The sequence below is a fragment of the Plasmodium malariae genome, assembly GCF_900090045.1.
Source record: "Plasmodium malariae genome assembly, chromosome: 14".
NCBI classification, from domain to species: Eukaryota; Apicomplexa; class Aconoidasida; order Haemosporida; family Plasmodiidae; genus Plasmodium; species Plasmodium malariae.
In genome coordinates this window covers 2,519,034-2,539,696 of record NC_041788.1, presented here as the reverse complement: position 1 = coordinate 2,539,696, position 20,663 = coordinate 2,519,034, and the positions used below count along the sequence as shown (strand labels likewise).

At 27.5% G+C, this 20,663-nt stretch overlaps 3 protein-coding genes across 3 annotated transcripts; 2 read left to right on the top strand and 1 right to left on the bottom strand.

The window, feature by feature from the left end:
- Positions 1-2,183: 2,183 nt before the first annotated feature.
- TLAP1 (thioredoxin-like associated protein 1, putative) lies at positions 2,184-3,995 on the top strand (the record flags this gene model as incomplete). The annotated part of the gene is made up of 1 exon (XM_029008226.1): positions 2,184-3,995. One exon carries the CDS (start codon positions 2,184-2,186, stop codon positions 3,993-3,995), a length of 1,812 nt encoding a protein of 603 aa, XP_028864537.1.
- Positions 3,996-4,933: 938 nt separating this feature from the next.
- On the bottom strand, positions 4,934-12,455 carry PmUG01_14064300 (conserved Plasmodium protein, unknown function; the record flags this gene model as incomplete). Its single annotated transcript, XM_029008225.1, is given in 12 exon segments — positions 4,934-5,047; positions 5,321-9,046; positions 9,061-9,383; positions 9,578-9,681; positions 9,863-10,053; positions 10,221-10,305; positions 10,469-10,634; positions 10,857-10,966; positions 11,191-11,266; positions 11,457-11,595; positions 11,891-12,011; positions 12,217-12,455. The coding sequence occupies 12 exon segments, from the start codon at positions 12,453-12,455 to the stop codon at positions 4,934-4,936; spliced, it is 5,394 nt and encodes a 1,797-aa protein (XP_028864536.1).
- An 850-nt stretch (positions 12,456-13,305) lies between these two features.
- On the top strand, positions 13,306-20,082 carry PmUG01_14064200 (conserved Plasmodium protein, unknown function; the record flags this gene model as incomplete). Its single annotated transcript, XM_029008224.1, has 24 exons — positions 13,306-13,341; positions 13,656-13,760; positions 14,114-14,217; positions 14,664-14,787; positions 14,858-14,906; positions 15,313-15,377; positions 15,602-15,658; positions 15,770-15,838; positions 16,053-16,176; positions 16,493-16,563; positions 16,663-16,761; positions 16,937-17,009; positions 17,134-17,192; positions 17,285-17,373; positions 17,542-17,638; positions 17,810-17,850; positions 18,000-18,027; positions 18,172-18,218; positions 18,303-18,366; positions 18,523-18,579; positions 18,714-18,857; positions 19,053-19,130; positions 19,464-19,547; positions 19,741-20,082. The coding sequence occupies 24 exons, from the start codon at positions 13,306-13,308 to the stop codon at positions 20,080-20,082; spliced, it is 2,106 nt and encodes a 701-aa protein (XP_028864535.1).
- Between the last annotated feature and the right edge of the window lie 581 nt (positions 20,083-20,663).

Genomic DNA, 20,663 nt, shown 5'->3' with positions numbered 1-20,663 from the left:
ATGTGTGTACATGCGCACTTTTCCTAGCCCCTCTAACATTGAACAAAATAAATACTACTGGACATTATGAACTGTTATGAGAAACCTGCTGTCCAATTTAAGAATGAAAAAAAATAGCACAAGTTTTAATTTAGTGCACTATTAAACCAAATTTTTCTTTTATCAAGGAAGCCACTGAACCATTGTTTAGCATTGAATTGTGTTACACAAATTGCACGTATGTGTTATTGTGTATATATATTGTTCATATATGTATATATATTGTGCATATATGTATATATATTGTGCATATATGTATATATATTGTGCATATATGTATATATATTGTGCATATATGTATATATATTGTACTTATATGTATATATATTGTGCATATATGTATATATATTGTACTTATATGTATATATATTGTACTTATATGTATATATATTGTATATTTACAAAAAAAAAAAAAAAGTAAAATAAAATAAAATGAAACAGTTAAGCAATGAATACTGGTTAACTTTCATTCAACTGTAGTTGTTTTCCAAAAATTCTGGAATAATTTAAAACGTTTAATAGGCATTACATTGGCACTTCATATGTTTCATATAAACATTAATACTCATACATGTATGTTATACATATATGTATACAAACCTAAAAAAAGGTGGCATGTGTAAGCACACGTGTGTGCGATAGTAAGTAGGAATAGTAATATAAGGTTTTGAAATAACAAAAGAAAAATTACCGTGAAAGGGATTTATTTGTTTCGTATATTTTCTTCATTTCTTCGCCATTTCTTCGTCATTTCTTCGCTATTTCTTCGTCATTTCTGCATCGTTTTATCTTCATTTTTTTTTTTTTTTTTTTTTTTCTTCCTATCTATTGCCATAACCATTTTATAGATAACGTTATTTATATTAACGTGTGCAGGAAAAAAGAAAACAGTTAAGTAACGTTATGCATACCATGCGCACCCTGTTCAAAGGGAAAATTTTCTTTCTTTTCTTTCTTTACTTTCTTTTCCCTTTCTCGTCTACCATTTAAATAATTTTAAGTCTTGTGCCCCAATTCGATAATTTTTAAGTACAACGCAGCACCAATTACATTTTACAGAAGGTGAAAAGATAAATAAAATTTAGCTAAAAAGAAAAGTAATGATAAAATTCTAGTATACTAGTGTACGAAAAAAAAAAAAAAAAACAACGGGAAATATAAGTAAAAAAATAAAATAAATAAATGTATAAATAAGTAAAAGTAACGATTATATATAGGTGAAAAAAAAAAAAAAATAAAATAAAAATAAAATAGAACATTTATAACTGTTGCAGAATTTAGCATAAGTCTCAACTTTAAAAATATTCTTTTTACGTTTGAAAAAAAAAAAAAAAAAAATTAGTACTGCGCTTATAATGCATATATAATACCTATAACAATACACATGTAGCATGCTTAAGTGTAGTGCGTAAGCATTATGCTCGTACAAGCCTATTTATAAAACCGAATATTGAGCATAGAAAAATTTATGGAAAAAAATGAGTATTCATGCGCGGGGGTACATTTGCACGTATGTATACGCGTGCGTGCGTGTATTTGTATATATATATATATATATATACATACATTTAACGCAACAATGATGCACATATATGGCTTATTTACATAAGAAAAAAAAGAAATATTGAAAAAAAAAAAAAAAAGACAGAAAAATAACTATCGATATATGGTAGAATAAATTATAATTTTCAAATATTTTTTATCTGCGCGCTTTGTATTTTTGCTCTGACGTAGTTGTCTTAAATGTTGTTAAGGCTTCTTTTTAATTGTATCATTTTTTAAGCATGTGTTTTTAATTATTTTTATTTATTCGTTTCTCTTACCTTCTATTCGTTTCTCTTACCTTCTATTCGTTTATCTGCCCGTTTATTCGTTTCTCTGCCCATTTGTTCGTTTCTCTGCCTGTTTGTTCACCTCTGTACTCATTTGTGCACTTGTTTATTTGCAAATTACTATATTTTGTTCATATTACTGCTTTTATATTTCACATTTTGTCAATTCCATATTGTCCTGTTTTTTATAATTTGCCGCTCCTATACTTTTTCTTACCGGTAAATTTCTCCCATTTTTTGTACCATCCTTAGTACAACACAAAGTATAGTAAATACTCCCTCAAAATTAATATTCACCTGACCGTTCAGAAAATGCTTAACGAGAGAGAATACACACACAATGAAAAAATACCAGAAGAAGGAGTAGAAACTAAACATGGGAAAAAATTTGTTATGCAGAACTGTGGACTTTATATGAACAAAGTAAAAAATGCAGGAGTTGTGTGTAACAGAATTATGGAATTAAATATAAATTCAAGAAAAAAAATATCAAATATAAAAAGTGATAGTTCACAAATGAAGGATGTTTTAAATCACGTAGATCATAAAACTTTAGAAGTTTTTCCAGCAAAAAAATCACTTATTTCTTATTCGACTTATGATAATCAACAAAAATATTTTGAAACAAAATTAGTTCCAGACCTGCAAGGTAAAATGAGTATATGTGTAGGCAGAAAAGGTGGAAGTGCAACTGTTAATATTAATATTGATGAATATGATTTAGAAAAAACATATCATACATGGAAAAAAATTATGGGGAAATCTGCTCCACATATTAAATCAAATTTAGAAAATGATCGATTTTTAACTGTATCTGAAAATGCAGATAGAAGTGATAAATTACCAATTGTGAAAAATCGAAATCCACCATACGCAAATCCTGATGGTCCTTTTGAAAAAGAAAGAGTAAATTTACCTAAACAAGCAAGGGATAATTTAGACAGAACATTAACACCTCTAGCTATTTGTGAACAAAAAATTTCTTTAAAAAAAAAAAATTGCATACACAAAGATTCTTCTATTTTGTTGGCACCTCATGGAGATATAATACCAGACGAAATTAAAGGAGTAAGAAGAACAAACTTTCCATGGATTAACTCAAATAGGATAAAAAAGATATTGAATTATAATTATGAAGAAAAAATGGAACAAACAATGGAAGAAAGATCCAAAATAGGGGATACTATATCGCAAAATTGGTTAGCTAGCCAAAATAAAAATTCCACCTTACATGATATGTACAACGTTCATGAGGTTAATAATGTTAATAATGTTAATGATGTTAATAATGTTAATGATGTTAATGAGGTTAATAATGTTAATGAGGTTAATAATGTTAATGAGGTTAATAATGTTAATGAGGTTAATAATGTTAATGATGTTAATGAGGTTAATAATGTTAATTATGTTAATGAGGTTAATAATGTTAATAATGCTAATAACTCTAATAACTCTAATAACTCTAATAACGCTAATTACGCTAATTACGCTAATTACGCTAATTATGCTAATAACAATAATATCAATAATATCAATAATAACACTAAGAACGCTAACGAATTTCAGGATATTCAGGCAAATAAGAAAAATGCTGAGGGGGGTGAATACAAACGAGGAGGAGCATATGAAGAAATTAATTACAATATTTCCAACCCTGATCCACATGGAAAAAAATACGAACAAAATGCTTCTTCTAACTTTTACAATACTGACTATATGCCACTAAATAATACTTTAGTAGGTAGAGGACAACAATATGACAATCTTGATAAATATAAACCTGATATAAATTATTCGAATATGTATAATAATGTTACTCAACAGAATTATATACACCCAAATTTTGAATGCGGACAAAATTTTGAGAACAAGCAGGATTTAAATTCCCTACATAATAAAAAGACCTCTCATTTTGGGAGCCCTGCCAAAAATGTAAACAGTGTAAACAAACTTTATTTTATGAATGAGGATCCTTGTAATGGAGCAAGAGGTCATCACAATGAAGAAAACTTGTGTTGCAATAGTTGTAACACATATGCATATAATTCACTATATGACCAAAAGGGGAAATCCAATGAGCAGTATATTTCTTACAGAGCCCCATCACTGACTGAAATACCTTAAATCTTCACTCATGGGGGCTTTTTATGTATGGCCAAATTTTACGTTTTCTTGGGGATCCATGTAGATGAGAGTACGTGGTACATGCACAAAAAAATATACATATACAAGCATGTGCACTTAACACACATATTATACATGCTTCATATAATACTCACACAATTTGCTTAATGTATGTCCCCGCTTGAACACGCCAACCGAAAAATTACAATTATACATATTGACCTTAAGGTGAATCTTTTTTTTTTTTGTGAATTTTTCATCATTTATGTCACGTCGTTTACTGTATGAAAAGATATTTATTATTATTGCTGCACTTACCATATTTGTTACATATGTTGTCTTTTTTTTTTTTTTTTTACTAGCTATTCTATTTTACACGTTGTCTTTTTTTTTTTTTTTACTAGCTATTCTATTTTACACGTTGTCTTTTTTTTTTTTTTTTTACTAGCTATTCTATTTTACACGTCTTTTTTTTTTTTTTTTCTAGCTATTTTATTTTACATTGTTTTTTTTTTTTTTTTTTTTTTTTTTTTTTGATTCATTAATTATTTTGGACATGCGCATTTTGCACACAACGCTACAATTACAGTAAATATTTCTAACTTGTGCAAAACTTATAAAAAAAATTTTTTTTATGACAATTTTGTTCCTGCACATGCGGTCGTGGGTATCTACATATATAAACACAAATGCATATATATACGTATGTATAAATGCATGTACATGTTTACAAAAAAAATGTAAGTGCTCTCACTCACAAGTGTCACAACATAGAACAACTCAACATATATTTAAAAAAAAAAAAAAAAAAAAAGGAATAAAATGTATAATAAAATTGGTGAATTGCCAAATCTGGTAGAAACACACGAGGGACTTACGGATATACGCTGTATTTATATTGGTAAAAAACAAAAAAAAAAAAAAAAAAATGAAAAACTTCAGTGAAGCCCTCCTATGTTATTTGCAAAAAAGGTGTACACCTCCTTAACAGAACAGACGCACGATTGGACCTCCAACTCGTCCTCAAAATTTAAAACCATCAAGGGGGTGCTCTTTAAAAAAAAAAAAAAAATAAAATAAACGAAATAGATGTGATGGAATAACGTAAAAAAAAAAAAAAAAAAAAAAAAGACAATGTAAAAAAAAATAGCTAGAAAAAAAAAAAAAAGACAATGTAAAATAAAATAGCTAGAAAAAAAAAAAAAGACAATGTAAAATAGAATAGCTAGAAAAAAAAAAAAAAAGACAATGTAAAATAGAATAGCTAGTAAAAAAGTATGCTGCACGGATGTAAAATAGCACATTCTTTTGTGCTTCTTCAGTACCTTATTTGTTGAAAAGTAGAAATAGAGAGTTTTGTTATTGTTCTTTTTGGTGGTAATTTTATAAATAGTTCTAAGGTCAAATATTGCATAAATATTAACAACATCAATTTTCGTCTTACGATATTCAAGTTTCATTTTCTTTTTATTGTTCTTGTTCCTTGAGTTCGTTTTTATTTTGGCTTTATTTGTATATAAGCTATGATAGTCTGAAAAGGAAAAATCTTGTTCATCTGATGCACACGAACAAGTGTTGTTACTTGAAGCTGAATTCGAGGAAGAAGGAGAATAAGGAAATTGTTCCTCCTTTGATAAATTATTTTTCGATAAATTAAAATATGGCTTATAATAATTGTACGTATCCTCTATATGTTCTTTCGTTATATTACGAAACATGTGATTAGATATATTATTCCAGTTAATGTCAATTGCATTCAACTTATAACAGTCGATGTTAAATAAAATATCTTTCTTTTTTAAGTCTTTATATTTATGTACCACCATTTTGTGTAACTTGTCGTCGCAATAGTTTAAATAAGTATTATCTTTTTTATTATTATACTCTTTTTTCTCTTTCAAAAAGTTTACAATTCCAATGTCAGGGGGGGGGGCACCCCCCCCGGTTTCTCCATTCCCTCTATATGTTTCTTTTCCCCCATCTGCTTCTTCCCTCTTTGCTTGATTTCCCTCGAAGTCTTTTACATCTGTGGTATCATCAAATGGTGCCTCCTTTATTTTCTTTAAGTTAGCTACTGATTTGTGTTCTCCATACGACTTAGAAATGTTTCTACGAACTTTGTTCTCTTGTGTAGCTTTATTTGTTGTATCTACCAACACATTGACATCATACAAATAGGGAACTCCGTACAAAATTAAAAAATTGTGATATATCATTAGTTTGCATAAACCTAACTCAGGTTTGTTTTTAATCCACGTGTTATTTAAGATAGAATCATTTACTACTTCATCGTAGGTATTGGCATTTTTCCCCTCTGCATAGGTTGCTTCCCCATTTGTGGAGCCTACATGTTGTGTACCCTTGTCATCTTCATCATTTTGTAGCTCTTTCTTCAAGGGCAATTCCTCTCTAACAGTATAATACAATGAATCATCTCGTACAAAGTTTTTTCTATCCCTAAACTCTAATCCACCCCCACTTCCTTCGCTGTCTCGACCTTTACTCATATTTATGCCCATATCTATCTCCGTGCTCGTTCCCATGCCTGTGCCCGTATCCCTCCTCTCCTTTTCATACGATTTTGAGAATGAAAACTTATTGGGTAAGTGCATTTTTCTAAAATTATTAAAAGGAAAATAGGACAGGTTAAAAAATAAACTCGAATCCAATTTATTACAATTCAAATAAAAATTTGGATCATTTATTGAGTTATTGCTTGGATTCATATTCTTATAATATTTTACATACTGAACAAAATTGCTTATAATATTATTCGATCTGATGTTGTGTGGGATCATAGGCTGATAAATATACTCAATGAAGCAGTTATAAATTTTGCACTGGATTTTACTTACACTCCTGTTGTTGTTATTGTGGTAATCCTCACCGTCGTTATATTCAACATTATCACCATCATCATCATTATCATCGCATCTTTTGCAACTACTACAACTTGCATCATCCTTGTTCAACAAATAATTATAACACATTATATCTATGTAGGAGTACAAACTGTAAACGTCAGAGCTGGATGAACTCCTTCTTTCCGTATTGTCACTGCTAATTGAAAGCTTATTTCTTAAATTTAAAAGATCCTTACTTGGTATGTATTCCTGTTCTTCATTAACAGCTAACCATTTTTCATCTCCCTCGACTTTTATACTTTCATTCGCACAAATAGCACTAGTTATATCTATATCTGCATCTGCACCAACATTTGCTCCTGCATCTGCAGTTCTGTTTGAAATTGCGCACGCATTTCTATGATCACCATCCTCACTACATTTATTGATGAATGGTACACTGCCTCTCAAGCTGCTTCTATTTACATCAGATGTGTTCGTATGCGTAACATTGCATGGAGCTGCATTGCTCACGTCGAAAGATGCACCTTCACATTTTGTTTGTTTTTCTTCATCATTTGCGATGAAAGTAAAGAATTCATTCTTCTTTCGATTGTAGTAATATATATAATAGTTCAAACTAAAGTAATCTTTTTTCACTCTTGTATTACTGTATATGTTCATATCACTTTGCGTAGATTCACTAAGCCTCTTTGTCATAGCAGATGCATTGGTACTATGCACACTGTTATTACATACCCCATCGTTGTGATTACCCTTGCAGTTGTTGTTACAAACAGGGATACCACTAGAAACAGAAGTAGAAGCAGCACCCACTGCAGTAGAAGTACTAGTAATGGTAGTAGTTGTATTCACATAACCAGTACGTACTGAAGAGTTTTCATTAAGGTCCTTTTCCTTATCTACTGATTTTTTTCTTTTAATATAATTAAGTATATTTGAAAGAGGAAATAATAATGCTTCCGATTCCTCTTTCTTGCTCTTTTTTAATTTCTCAAAGCTTTTTTTACGTAAAATTAATTCAAAGAAAGCAGAATAATTAACATGATCCCTTTGATTTGTCAAAAAATAATAATAATCTTCAAATATACTGTAATCGTTATATATTTCAAAAAAAAATTCGTCCAGAATTCTCTTTTTCATTTTTTTAAAATTTTTATTATCACACAAATAACATAAATGAGATGGATGAAATAGATGGTTCAACACCTTTTTGTTTTTTACTAAATTATAGCATAAGTAAAAATCAGGAAGCTCTGTATTCTTTATCCCCCCTGATGTTTTTGTAATTACATTTGTTTTGTAATTGGCCCTAGAATCCAAATGTGATCGTGAATCTAAGCGAGACGGAGATTCCGATTGCTTATTTTTTATCAAGTTATGATAAGAATTTATTCCTCCTTCAATAATAGAAACGTTCTTTAGCTTTAACTTATATATCAACTCGTAATAAAAGCTTCTCACATGTTTAGCATTCTTAAAATCATCATCGTATAGAATAACGATTTCTTTGTTCGGGTTGAACATATTTTCAAAAAAAATTTTTAGTGAGTTTTCGTCTTTCAAAACTTTCTCTTTTATTAGCAAATATAAATTGAATGAACTGATATTCAAATTTTGCTCAAGTAGATAGGAATCTCTTTTGATTTTTCTTGTTGATTTAGTGGCTCGTGCATCGTTAGCGTGTTCATCATCAACATGCTCATCATCATCGTTTATATCAATGTGTGTATCAACGTGGTTGTCTTTGCCACCATTTTCATTGTAATACTCATTGCTTTCCACATTCCTAGTACTGTCCTTACGAATAGCACTTTTCAATCCTTCCGTTTTTCTCTTTTTCATTTCTTCCGTTTCTACCCTAGTAACCTTTGCCATAGCTTTTTCTCTTTTCAAAATGAAACTCATTCTAATGCGATAGCTTGTTAAACTAAAAGGTGTTGATAAAACATCATCATCAGAAAAATAATTTTTTGCCATTTTAACCTTCTTCTCCACTGCATACTCTCTACTTAATGGTTCATAAAATTTAAATTTAACTTTACAGCTTTTATATGACCTTTTAATACATTTCTTATCTGAATAAAAATTAAAAAAAAAAGTATTGAGATCTACCATTTGATTCTCCTCAACTTTCAGTAAACTGAGATTATTAAAAATACTTGTGGCACGGTTATCTCCTATTTTTTTTTTTTTTTTTTTTTCCTTTTTTTTCTTGTTATATTTTTACTTTCTTCCCTTTTTCTCCTTTTCACTCCTCTTTCTTGACTTTTATCCATTGATCTAATATTAACTTCAGTCAGTTTGGTTTCATTAATTCCTTTTTTTTTTTTTAATATAATATTATCATCATAATGAATGTTATTCTTCCCGTTGTATTTTCTTAGCAATAAAAAGGAAAATAGTAACATACCTGTGTGTGCGACTTCATGGCCATCATACTTTTTTAAAATATAAAATATTTGTTTATCGTCAGTTCTATTAGTATCTTTCTTTTTCTTCTTATGTTGTAAACCTATGTTATCTGAAAAGGGGGGCACACGTACGCCCATGCATACATAATTACATAAATGCATACATAATTACACACATGCATACACAGTTACATACATGCATACACAGTTACATACATGCATACACAGTTACATACGTGTACATATACACACAAACACACATTTTCAATTTTCCACTCACTCCTCAACACCTCCGCGCAGTTACTCACTGGCTCTACGTTTATCGAATTGTTTAAATGAAATTTCTTGAAATTTCTACTCGATCTGATATCAAGGAATATGTAGTTGTTTCTTCCTGACGAGACGTTCCTTTTGAAGGTGCCACAAAAAAAAAAAAAAAAAAAAAAAAAAAAAAAAAATAAATAAATAAATAAATAAATAAATAAATAAATAAATAATAACATATGTACATGTTCATGTGAAATAATAAATAGCTCACAAAAATATGAACAAGCAAACATTTTTTTCCTTTTTCTCTTAAATTGCTTACTTTATAATCTCGTACGAATTTATGGACATATAATCAATGGATTTGAAAAAATTCAATAACACATTTTTTTTATGATTATTTTCTATCGAATTTTCATTAGTTAAATAAATCAAAATATTTTTAATGAAAAACAGTTTATGAGCAAATGACACAGGTGTGTTGTTTTCCAAATACTTCCCCAGTGACCAAACCTTGAAGGAAAATACAAGTTAAAATAAACTTAAGGTAAACTAAAGTAAGCTTGTGCGCATATGTATATTATACCAAACTGTATTTATATACTGCTATTATGTCCCTTTTTCTTCTCGTTATTAGTATTTTTTTATTTAATTTTTTTTTAATTTTTTTTTTTTTTTACTTTCTTTAAAAATTTTTTATTAAATATGTTTATTTTACTTAACAATTCTGGTAAATTAGAGCTATCGACGCACAGAAATACATTTCTGCAAAATAAAAAAAAGAAAAGAAATGTACTGCACATCAAAATGTAGACATGTTATTCGCGCGATAGTAACCACACTATGAATAAATTCTGTCCAAACAAACCTTCACATCGCATGCACATGTACATATCTATTCTTGTTAATAACTATATATTTTTAATACCTATGCAAAATTAAAAGAGCCAAGGAAAAAAAAAAATAAAAAAAGGGATTATGTTCTAGTAAAAATATCATATAGATAGAATTTAAAATTTGTAAATTGCTCTTCGATGCAAAGAGGGTTAGAAACCACGATGCTGCGTATATCTCTGGAGTCATTTTGTTCTTTTCTGTGTATTCGTAAAGGGAGGAGAACGAAAAAAAAAAAAAATAATAAATAAAACAAAACAATGAAAAAATGAAAAAATGAAAATATTACATAATAAAATAAAAGCTAAAACAAAACAAAACAAAAAGAATAACGGAGAAACATAGCAATGAAAAAAAGTTAAAGGTGATAGAAACATCTACAAACACTACCGAAATGATATAACTGTATAATCCTTTGTTACCTAGCACTTCCGACAACACGGGGTCATGATACTTAATTAAAATCTTAAACAAAAAAAATGATATTTGCAAAAAAAAAAACTCATCGTCATAATAAAACTCCTTTAGAAATCTGTAATGAACACGTAAAAAGCATGGCACGCGCATAAGTATACCCATAATATATATGTATATATATATGTGTATATATATATGTGTATATATATATGTGTATATATATATATGTATATATATATATATACATGTGTGTGAAAAACACAATGGAATACACAATTACAGAAATATATCAAGAACTGTGCGACTAATTTTCTTCACATCAATTATTATTTTCTATACCTCTCAACAAAGTTTTGAAAGCAGAAATAGACATCAACCATATTAAAGCATTTCCCCTTCAGGTAAAAAAAAAGTGCTATAGGAGGAAAAAAAAAAAATAATTTTTAATATAAAAAAAAAAAAAAATTATCTAAAAAAAGTATGAACAGCCAAGGTATAAATCCGCAGAAAGTGTTAGCGGCACGTAAAAATATAACAGCAAAATGTAGTAGCAAAATGAAACAAAATCAAGCACTTATGTTATCGTGCTGGTATATATTAAATACCTAGGACTTCATTTAGCCCTTGCTTATATTTAAACTGAAAATAGTTGCAAGCATAATTTAAAAAGAGATTAAAAAAATATATTGTTTTTTCATTTTCTTTGTTAATTCTTGTTCTGAATACATCTAAATCAATAATTTTCTGTTCAAAAAGAAGAAAAAGATTTATACATGAAGATAGAAAGAAATGTAAATATAAAGAGAGAGCATTGGGAAAAAAAAAAAAAAGTTATGGAAAAGATAAAGGAAAAAATTATGGAAAAGATAAAGGAAAAAATTATGGAAAAGATAAAGGAAAAAATTATGGAAAAGATAAAGGAAAAAATTATGGAAAAGATAAAGGAAAAAATTATGGAAAAAATAAAGGAAAAAATAAAGGAAAAAATTATGGAAAAAATAAAGGAAAAAATTATGGAAAAAATTAAGGAATTAATTACTTGCATAGTTTCATTAACACTAGGATTTTTTAAATATGATAATAAAAGATATATGTTGTAATTGAAGTTTGGTATGTCCCTGCTTTCATTTTGTAGTAAAAATTTTTTGAAAATTATTCTCCTGAAATGTATTGAAAATGTGCATATAGAACATTATGAAACACATGTTATTTTTCATGTGTGTATGCGTATACATTGATATGAACATATAAACGCGCATATATGAACACATGAACCTTCACATACATAGATATATACACGCACATATGTACATACATAAACGCAGATACGATGTGCATATATATTTTCCCAATTTTCCTCATTACTTTATTATCTTGGGAACATAAAAGTTGTGTTTAAATAAATATAGCAATAATGTCTTCTTAATCTTAACGTCATCTAAATTTCTTAGTTTATAATATTTTCCATTTAAAATATATACATCATAATTTGTAAAAGAAGCAAAGTTATAGCTAGTATTCTCGTAATTGTTTTGAACTTTTTCTTTTTCCACTTGAGTAAACAAAAGTTTTATGTATTTTTCTTTTATTTTATCCTTCTTCATTTTTGCGCACAAGATAATAATTATTTATACATTCAATTCTTCAAAATATTTTAAACGAATTGTAACAGAAACAAGTAATCCTCATAATTTTTAGTGCTCATTTTTCTTTCTTTCAAATACCGCTAATATTTACAAATTATTGTTATGCTTTAACTTTGTTTTTTTTCTTTTCTTTTCGCATACTTTTTTTAAAAACTATTTTTTTATGACTTGTTCATACTTTTTTTATATCTTTTTCATACCTCTTTCATATCTTTTTCATACCTTTTCATACCTTTTCATATCTTTTTCATACCTTTTTCATACCTTTTTCATACCTTTTTCATACCTTTTTTTATGACTATTTCATTTATTTTTTTTCATTTATTTTTTTTACGATTTTTTCATGACAATTATTATAATTTTTTTATATGGCAATTTTAGTATATTTTTCATTTGGCTATTTTTTGTGTCCTGTTCGTAATTTTTTTTTTTCACTTTCTGATATGACAATTTAATGTTCCCATTTTTTGTGCTAATTTTTTATTTTTTTTTAGTTTTATGTTAATTTTTGCTACACTTCGCATAAGTAATGCTGTTCGTTCGTAGTGTTACTACTGAGTGTGTATATTTATACGTACACACATACGTGCATACATACATACATACATGCATTCGTGCATACATACATACATACATGCATACATACATGTACACGTACATATATATATACTTAAAATTTATTTGTTTTATAATTACTGCGTCACTTGTATTATTCTTGAGCTGAGAGATTTTCAAGGCTTCTTTTTTTTTCTCCGAATTCGCAAAAAAGAAAAAATAATATTTGCTTAAGATTCATCTTTACAAAAAAATGAAAAATAAAAATAAGCTCAAACGATGTTTAGATGTAATACTAATTTCAATAAAGATATAAAAAAATGAAATATAAAAAAAAAAAAAAAAAAAAAAATACAACAAAAATGGTTTATAGTTGTGTACATGTTGAATCATACGTGTAAACGTTCATATAGATGCTTTCTAATATACATACATACACTAATACATACACTAATACATACACTAATACATACACTAATACATACACTAATAAATACACTAATAAATACACTAATAAATACACTAATAAATACACTAATGCATACGCACATACATACGTCCATACTTGCTTACATCTCGTCGCTCTTCTTTTTCCTTTCAAAGTACCTGAAGAACAACAGAGATGAGGTAGTAAAAAATTATAACAACATACTGCCATCAAGCAAAGAAAAAGTTTTGCTGAACTATCTAAGCTCCCTTAAAAAAAAGGTGTCCCATTGTATATGTAAAAAAATATGAATTGTTAATATGTGTAAGCATATATATGTATGTATATATATATATATATATATATATATATATATATATATATATATACGTATATGTGTTTATGTATGTATATATATATATACGTATATGTGTTTATGTATGTATATATATATATATACGTATATGTGTTTATGTATGTATATATGTATGTACGTATATGTGTGCATGTAGGTATATATGTATGTACATATATGTGTGCATGTATGTATATGTGTATGTACGTATGTGTGCGTATATGAACGTAAGTATCATTTTCATATTTAAATTTTGTTTCATTTGTTATTATCTGTTAGCTTAAAGAAAAGCATAACATTCAGTTCTGTGAATTCTTTATTGATGAATACGGAATGAAAAAAAATATTTGTTCCTCAATAATACAAATATATTTCCCCTTCGAGTAATAAATAAACGAAGAAATTTTAGTTATTCTAGTTATTAATTTATTTTACTTTGCTATTTAATTTTGCTATTTAATTTTGCTATTTAATTTTGCTATTTAATTTTGCTATTTAATTTTGCTATTTAATTTTGCTATTTAATTTTGCTATTTAATTTTGCTATTTAATTCTGCTATTTAATTTTGCTATTTAATTCTGCTATTTAATTTTGCTATTTATTATTACTATTTAATTTTACTATTTAATTATACTATTTAATTATACTATTTTATTTTGCCTACTTCTTAAGATTAGTAATTGTAGTGATGTAGTAATATAATGACGTACTTACGTACTAACATAACTTTACAGTATAATAGTAGAACTGTACTAGTAACGCCATTACTGTAATACTACAACAATCGGCAAACATATTTTCGCTTTCATAATACACTTTCCTTTTTAGCAAGGGAAATAACTATAAAGAAATATACAGCTATATTAAAAACTTTTTTACTTATGAAATATTATTAAAAAAAAAAATTAAAACGATATTACTAGCCAATACAACACTTTTGTTCAACTGGAAGGTTTGCTATTTTTGTTGTTTTAATTTATTAATTTGTATTTATTTCATAGAGGTTAAAATTTTTATTGTAGATTGCAGACTGTGTAGATCTATCCAGCATAGTCGTTTCTGCGCTGAGGAGTAAAAAAAAAAAAATACAAACATATATACATATACACATACAAATATATATACATACAAATATATATACATAAAAACATATATACATACAAACATATAAACATACAAATATATATACATACAAATATATATACATACAAACATATATACATACAAACATATATACATACAAACATATATACATACAAACATATATACGCACACACACACACACACACACACACACACACACACAAACGCGTATATTTACACGTTCATATTTACGTGAACATGTGTGCATCTGCACATTTGTCATTTTTAACGTTGGCACTGCGCCCAAAGGCGAAATAGTCAGGTGTATTCAAGTAGTTAAACGCTTAAATATTCTCACATAAATAAGTGTATGTAAAACTTTCTTTTTGTGTAGCGAAAAACTATGAAGCGTATGTTGTATGTGGTGAAGCGCCTTTTTCTATATGCTCCAAAAATGATGTACCAAAAAGAAAGAAAAAAGAGAGAAAATGATAATTAATTTGAATTATGTTAAATTATACTAAATTAAATTTTATTAAAATAAGCCAAATTAAGTCAAATTGAGCTAAATTAAGTTAAAATAAGTTAAACAGATTAACAAAAAAAAAAAAAAAAAAAAATTGTTAATTACTGCCTGGCCTATACAAGCAAAATTTTACCCTATACATTCCCTCATATCTCAGAAAAAGAACTTTTGCGATTTTAATTTAAAAGAATTCAAACTATCCAAGGAAAAAAATGTAATCTGATAATAGTTTTTATTTAGATAGTAAATAAGATGTAGGAAAAAAAGAAAAAATCCTTGAACAAATCAAAAAAAAAAAAAAAAAATTTCCTCATAACTCGCTTAGGAGAGCATGACAGACATAAAGGAGAAAAAGAAGAAATATGAGAAACTAATGAACGTTGGTAAAACGATGGTACGTTATAATGTACCTACGTATGTATATATGAGTGTTTGCGTACATGTGTATTTACGTACATGTGTATTTACGTACATGTGTTTACACGTGCAAATACACGCTCGTACGATATTGCACACACGAAAGCACATTAACAAAAATATCAAGTAATTACTACTTGATATTCATTTTTTCATGCAAAAAAAATAATAATAAAATAATAAACTTACAGCTCAGGGAAAACAAATATGAAGACGAAAAAGTAAATCTTGAAGAAGATTTTTATATACATATGTGGATACTTATAAAAAAAAGCTTAGATCTAAGAAAAGATGTTTTTATAGAAATGTCTTCAGGTTTGTAGTTACTGCAGTGGTAGTATTCTTAGTGTAGTGCATAAGGCATAGTAACGTATATCATATTAGACTTGTATTTTTTTTAATTATTTTTTAAGTTATCGTTACACATCGTTCGTCATTCGTTTGTCCTTGTTCGTCATTCGTTTGTCCTTGTTCGTCATTCGTTTGTCCTTATTCGTCATTCGTTGGTCCTTGTTCGTCATTCGTTGGTCCTTGTTCGTCATTCGTTGGTCCTTGTTCATCGTTCCTTGTTCATCATTTATTGTTTATCCATCACCCCTCAGCTCTTACCGTTTTTATTTTTTTATTTAAGGCAAGGAATACGACATCGACGATTGCCCATATAGATCCATTTTTTACTTGTGGAACGAAAAAAATGTTTATGTAAAATTATGCTTCTTGTATATACAAATTCGTAATTATAATTATATCGCTTTCATGTAAAATGTCCTTCTTCCTATATATTCCCTTTTAATTATTAAGATTAACATAAACAAGACTGAAAAAATAAAAATACTGATATCCCAACTAAAGAACAAAGAGTATTTCGTCCCTGCATTTTATGAGGAAATAAAAAACAAAGTAAAAAAAAAGGACAAAACATTTACAAAGAAGGGAAAATATAGAACTGTCGTTTTTAAATTTGTTCCAGTAAATATTGATGTAATGCACATGTATATATATATACATATACATACATATATATATATATACGAATTAATTGCTCGCCGCTCGCTTTTTTTCTTTTTTGTGTAAGGCACTAACTCCTATTGTTGAAAACAAATTTTACGTAATAAGAAAAGACAGATTTCTCTTGAAATACCCTCATGGTACATTTTGCTCAATTTTCGAAATATATGATTATCCGTTCCATGAGTAACAAACAAACATACATACATGTAAGAACCAAATGTGTGCATACACACACTTGATTTTGTAAAAATTTGTATGTAGGTAGCAAGACTACATTTTATAACAACTGCAAGAAGGATGAATATGGCTATTTTCTCCAGGTTTGCTCAATTAAGATTGTGCATGTACATACAAATACTTATGTACCCAACTTCTAAATTCCCTTCATGTACTTTTCACCTTCTCTTTACAGCACGACGGACTAACAGAAATGCATACACATTATACAAACAAATTCTATACAGACATTGAATCTGTCTGTAGCTTTTATAAGCATAGAAGGTGATAAAAAAAAAAAAAAAAAAAAAAAAAAAAAAAAACTTACTATAAAACTCTGGAAAAATTCCTTAATTTATTTCATATATTTATAAAAAAAAAAAAAAAAAATAAATGAATGTTTACTTATATATATATTATACACATACCTAAATATATACCTAATATGAACAGAGACAGGAAAAGAGCTAAAATATATCTGCCACAGAAATTTAAAACTATTGAATATTACGATGATTGCGGTCACCAACGTTTAAAGAAACTAGAACAAGTACACACAGACAAGAACATATAACTTGATAAAATTAAATGATAGTGCTTTGTTTGGTATTGTTGCTCATTTTTATTTTATTGTACTTTATTTTGCTCTATTTTGTTGTACTTTATTTTTCTCTATTTTATCTTTATTTTTATTTTATTTTTTTCACCCCCTTCTACAAAGAGGATAGGGTTTTATTCGCGTTTCACGTTTTACGCAAATAGGTAAGCACGCGCATGTATGAACGAATGCATGTTATGTGTGTTTGTTATGTCTATACATGTGAGATGCAAGTATTTATATGTAAGTACGTGTAGATATGAGGACACATCTATTATTTCTTCCCCTTGAATACCCTTTTTCGTTATTTTAGGGCGGATGGACTAGCATATTATGTTGAGGTGGAAATTAAAATGGCAAAATGGCGAAAACAAAAAAAAAATAAATACATAAAATAAAACAAATAGTTCGTAATACGAAATGAATATTAAAAATTAAAAAAGACCATTATAAAAACATTATATTTTGTTAAATACCCGTATCAGATAAAGGACTACAAACTGATGGAATATTTCATTAATCGGAATGATGAGTATAAAGGAAGAAACAGAAAAACATTATTCTTAATCGTGAAAAAGAAAAAAAAAAAAAAATTTCTTTTTTTTTAATTCCTTAGCGTGATATACAGATCAGTTAAGCTATCGAAGAACGAGAACACAATTTACAAGTTGAAGGTACATGTTCTTGATTTGATGAAAAAAACGAGGAAGGAGGAAAAAAAAAAAAAAAAAAAATTATATATATAAATAATTGCACATACACATATATATGTACATGTATTCGTATTTGTACTCATGCATATAGTTAAGTTCTCGTTAAACTTCCACCCTTTTTAGACGTTTGAGGGAGATGAGTACTATGTAACGAAAATCACTGTGAAATATAGAAATAAGGTTTTACTGACACAAATATAAAAAGAGACAAATTGAGTTACAGCAAGTTCTACACCAAATAATATTTATATATTTTTGCAAAGCTTTATCATCTGCACTAATTTCTGATACATTTTTGCTCTTTTTCTTTTAAGAATGCTAAGAATGGAATAAAAAAAAAAGTTTTCCTAATACCGGAAAATAAGATAATCCTTGTTTATTACAATGAATATAACAAAATTAGTAATGTTTGTGAGGTTTATGAAAAATGCATAAGATACAATGAAGACACGGAGGAGGTATATATTCCCTTGATATGAGTTGTGCATTTCGTTATTCTACATCTTTCTTTAAAAAATTTTTCTTTTCCTTTTTGTTTGAACAATAAAAAAAAAAAAAAAAAAAAAAAAAATTAATAAGCTATCTAGCTAACGAGCGAACACCAAAATAACATCCGTGCATACACAAACACGAGCCGCTTTCTAACGACATAGGATGAAGAAGTGATAGCGTATAAAAGAAATTTTATATACAAGCATTTTGTGAATTATCAGGACTCAACAGAAGGCAATGTAATAATGAAAAAATAAAATATAAAGTGTATAATACAATTATTAAGAATAGTGTTGTAAATTAATAGGTGTAATGAAGTACAAGTTTAACTGAGTAGTTGCAAATAAGTTATGCACATAAAAAAATAATAAAAATAAAATAAAATAAAATAAATCCGTTTTTTTTTTTTTTGTCTTAAAGGTTATACATGCACACATACATACGTATTTATATTTGAGTGCATACATACATGCATACGTATTTATATTTGTGTACATACATACATGCACACATACATACGGATTTATATTTGTGTACATACATGTATGTACACCCGTGCGTATATTCACTAGAAACTATACTTGCTGAAAGAGGAAGGCGAAATTTTTCAAGATATAAAGAATATCTATGACAATGTCATATGTTCAATTATTAGGGTACTAACAGTGATATTAATTTTTTTTTTTTTTTTATAACCGTATGGAACAGTTGTACATATGTGTATTATATGCTACACGGAACATAATTGCAAGTAATATACTATACACCACAATACACACAACATATTATACATACCACATACTACATGTTGCATAATTCTGTCTCCTTTAAATTACTCATTCCAATTAGGAAAAGAAAGAAATCAAACGAATGGAGGATGCTTACCAATATATGCCTAACAACATCACTAACATAAATGAGATCGTTTATCATGAGAACAACGAAATAGATCTATTCAACAAAAAGTTAATGCAAGACAACCTAAATGTGTATAATTTTTACTATACCTATCCTTGGAATAATCATTTAGACATTTCTATGGAAAATAATTTCTTCTCGTCAAAAAAAAAAATGCTTACAGTTGAATGTGCCTGTGACGAAATAACATATATTGCTTCAGAGAAGAAAAATGAACCCCAATATGAGTACATTCTTGAAGGGGTAAGCAGGAATATAAAAAAAAAAAAATAATAATATAAAATAAAAAAAATAATAATATAAAAAAAAAAAAATAATAATATAAAATAAAAAAAAAAAACATGACAATGTGTATGTATGTATGTATGTATATATATATGTATATATATATATGTATATATGTTTATGTGAAAAATAGCGAACGATATTCTTTTCGAATTATTACTAAAAATTATAAGTGAACTTATCATTATATGAACAAATGGTTGATTTAATTTTTTTTTTTTTTTTTTTTAAATTCTCCCTTGAATTACAAAAAGAACATGACCTGTGCAGGTTAATAATAAATTGAGGTGAAAAAAATATATATACCATAAAATTCACAATAAAAAAACTCATTTATATGTACATGCGGTTAAATACTTGCGACTGCAAAACGATTAATTCAGGGTCCAAGTATGATGGTAGTACGAAGTTCACAAAATCGTGTGAAAAGGAAAAATGTCAAGTAACAAATTGCGCTTATATGTGTATATGTGCGTACGTTCATGCAAATATACGTGCATACGTATATACCCGCATACATATATGCCTTCATACATATCTATCTGCATGTATACATATTTTTATGCAGG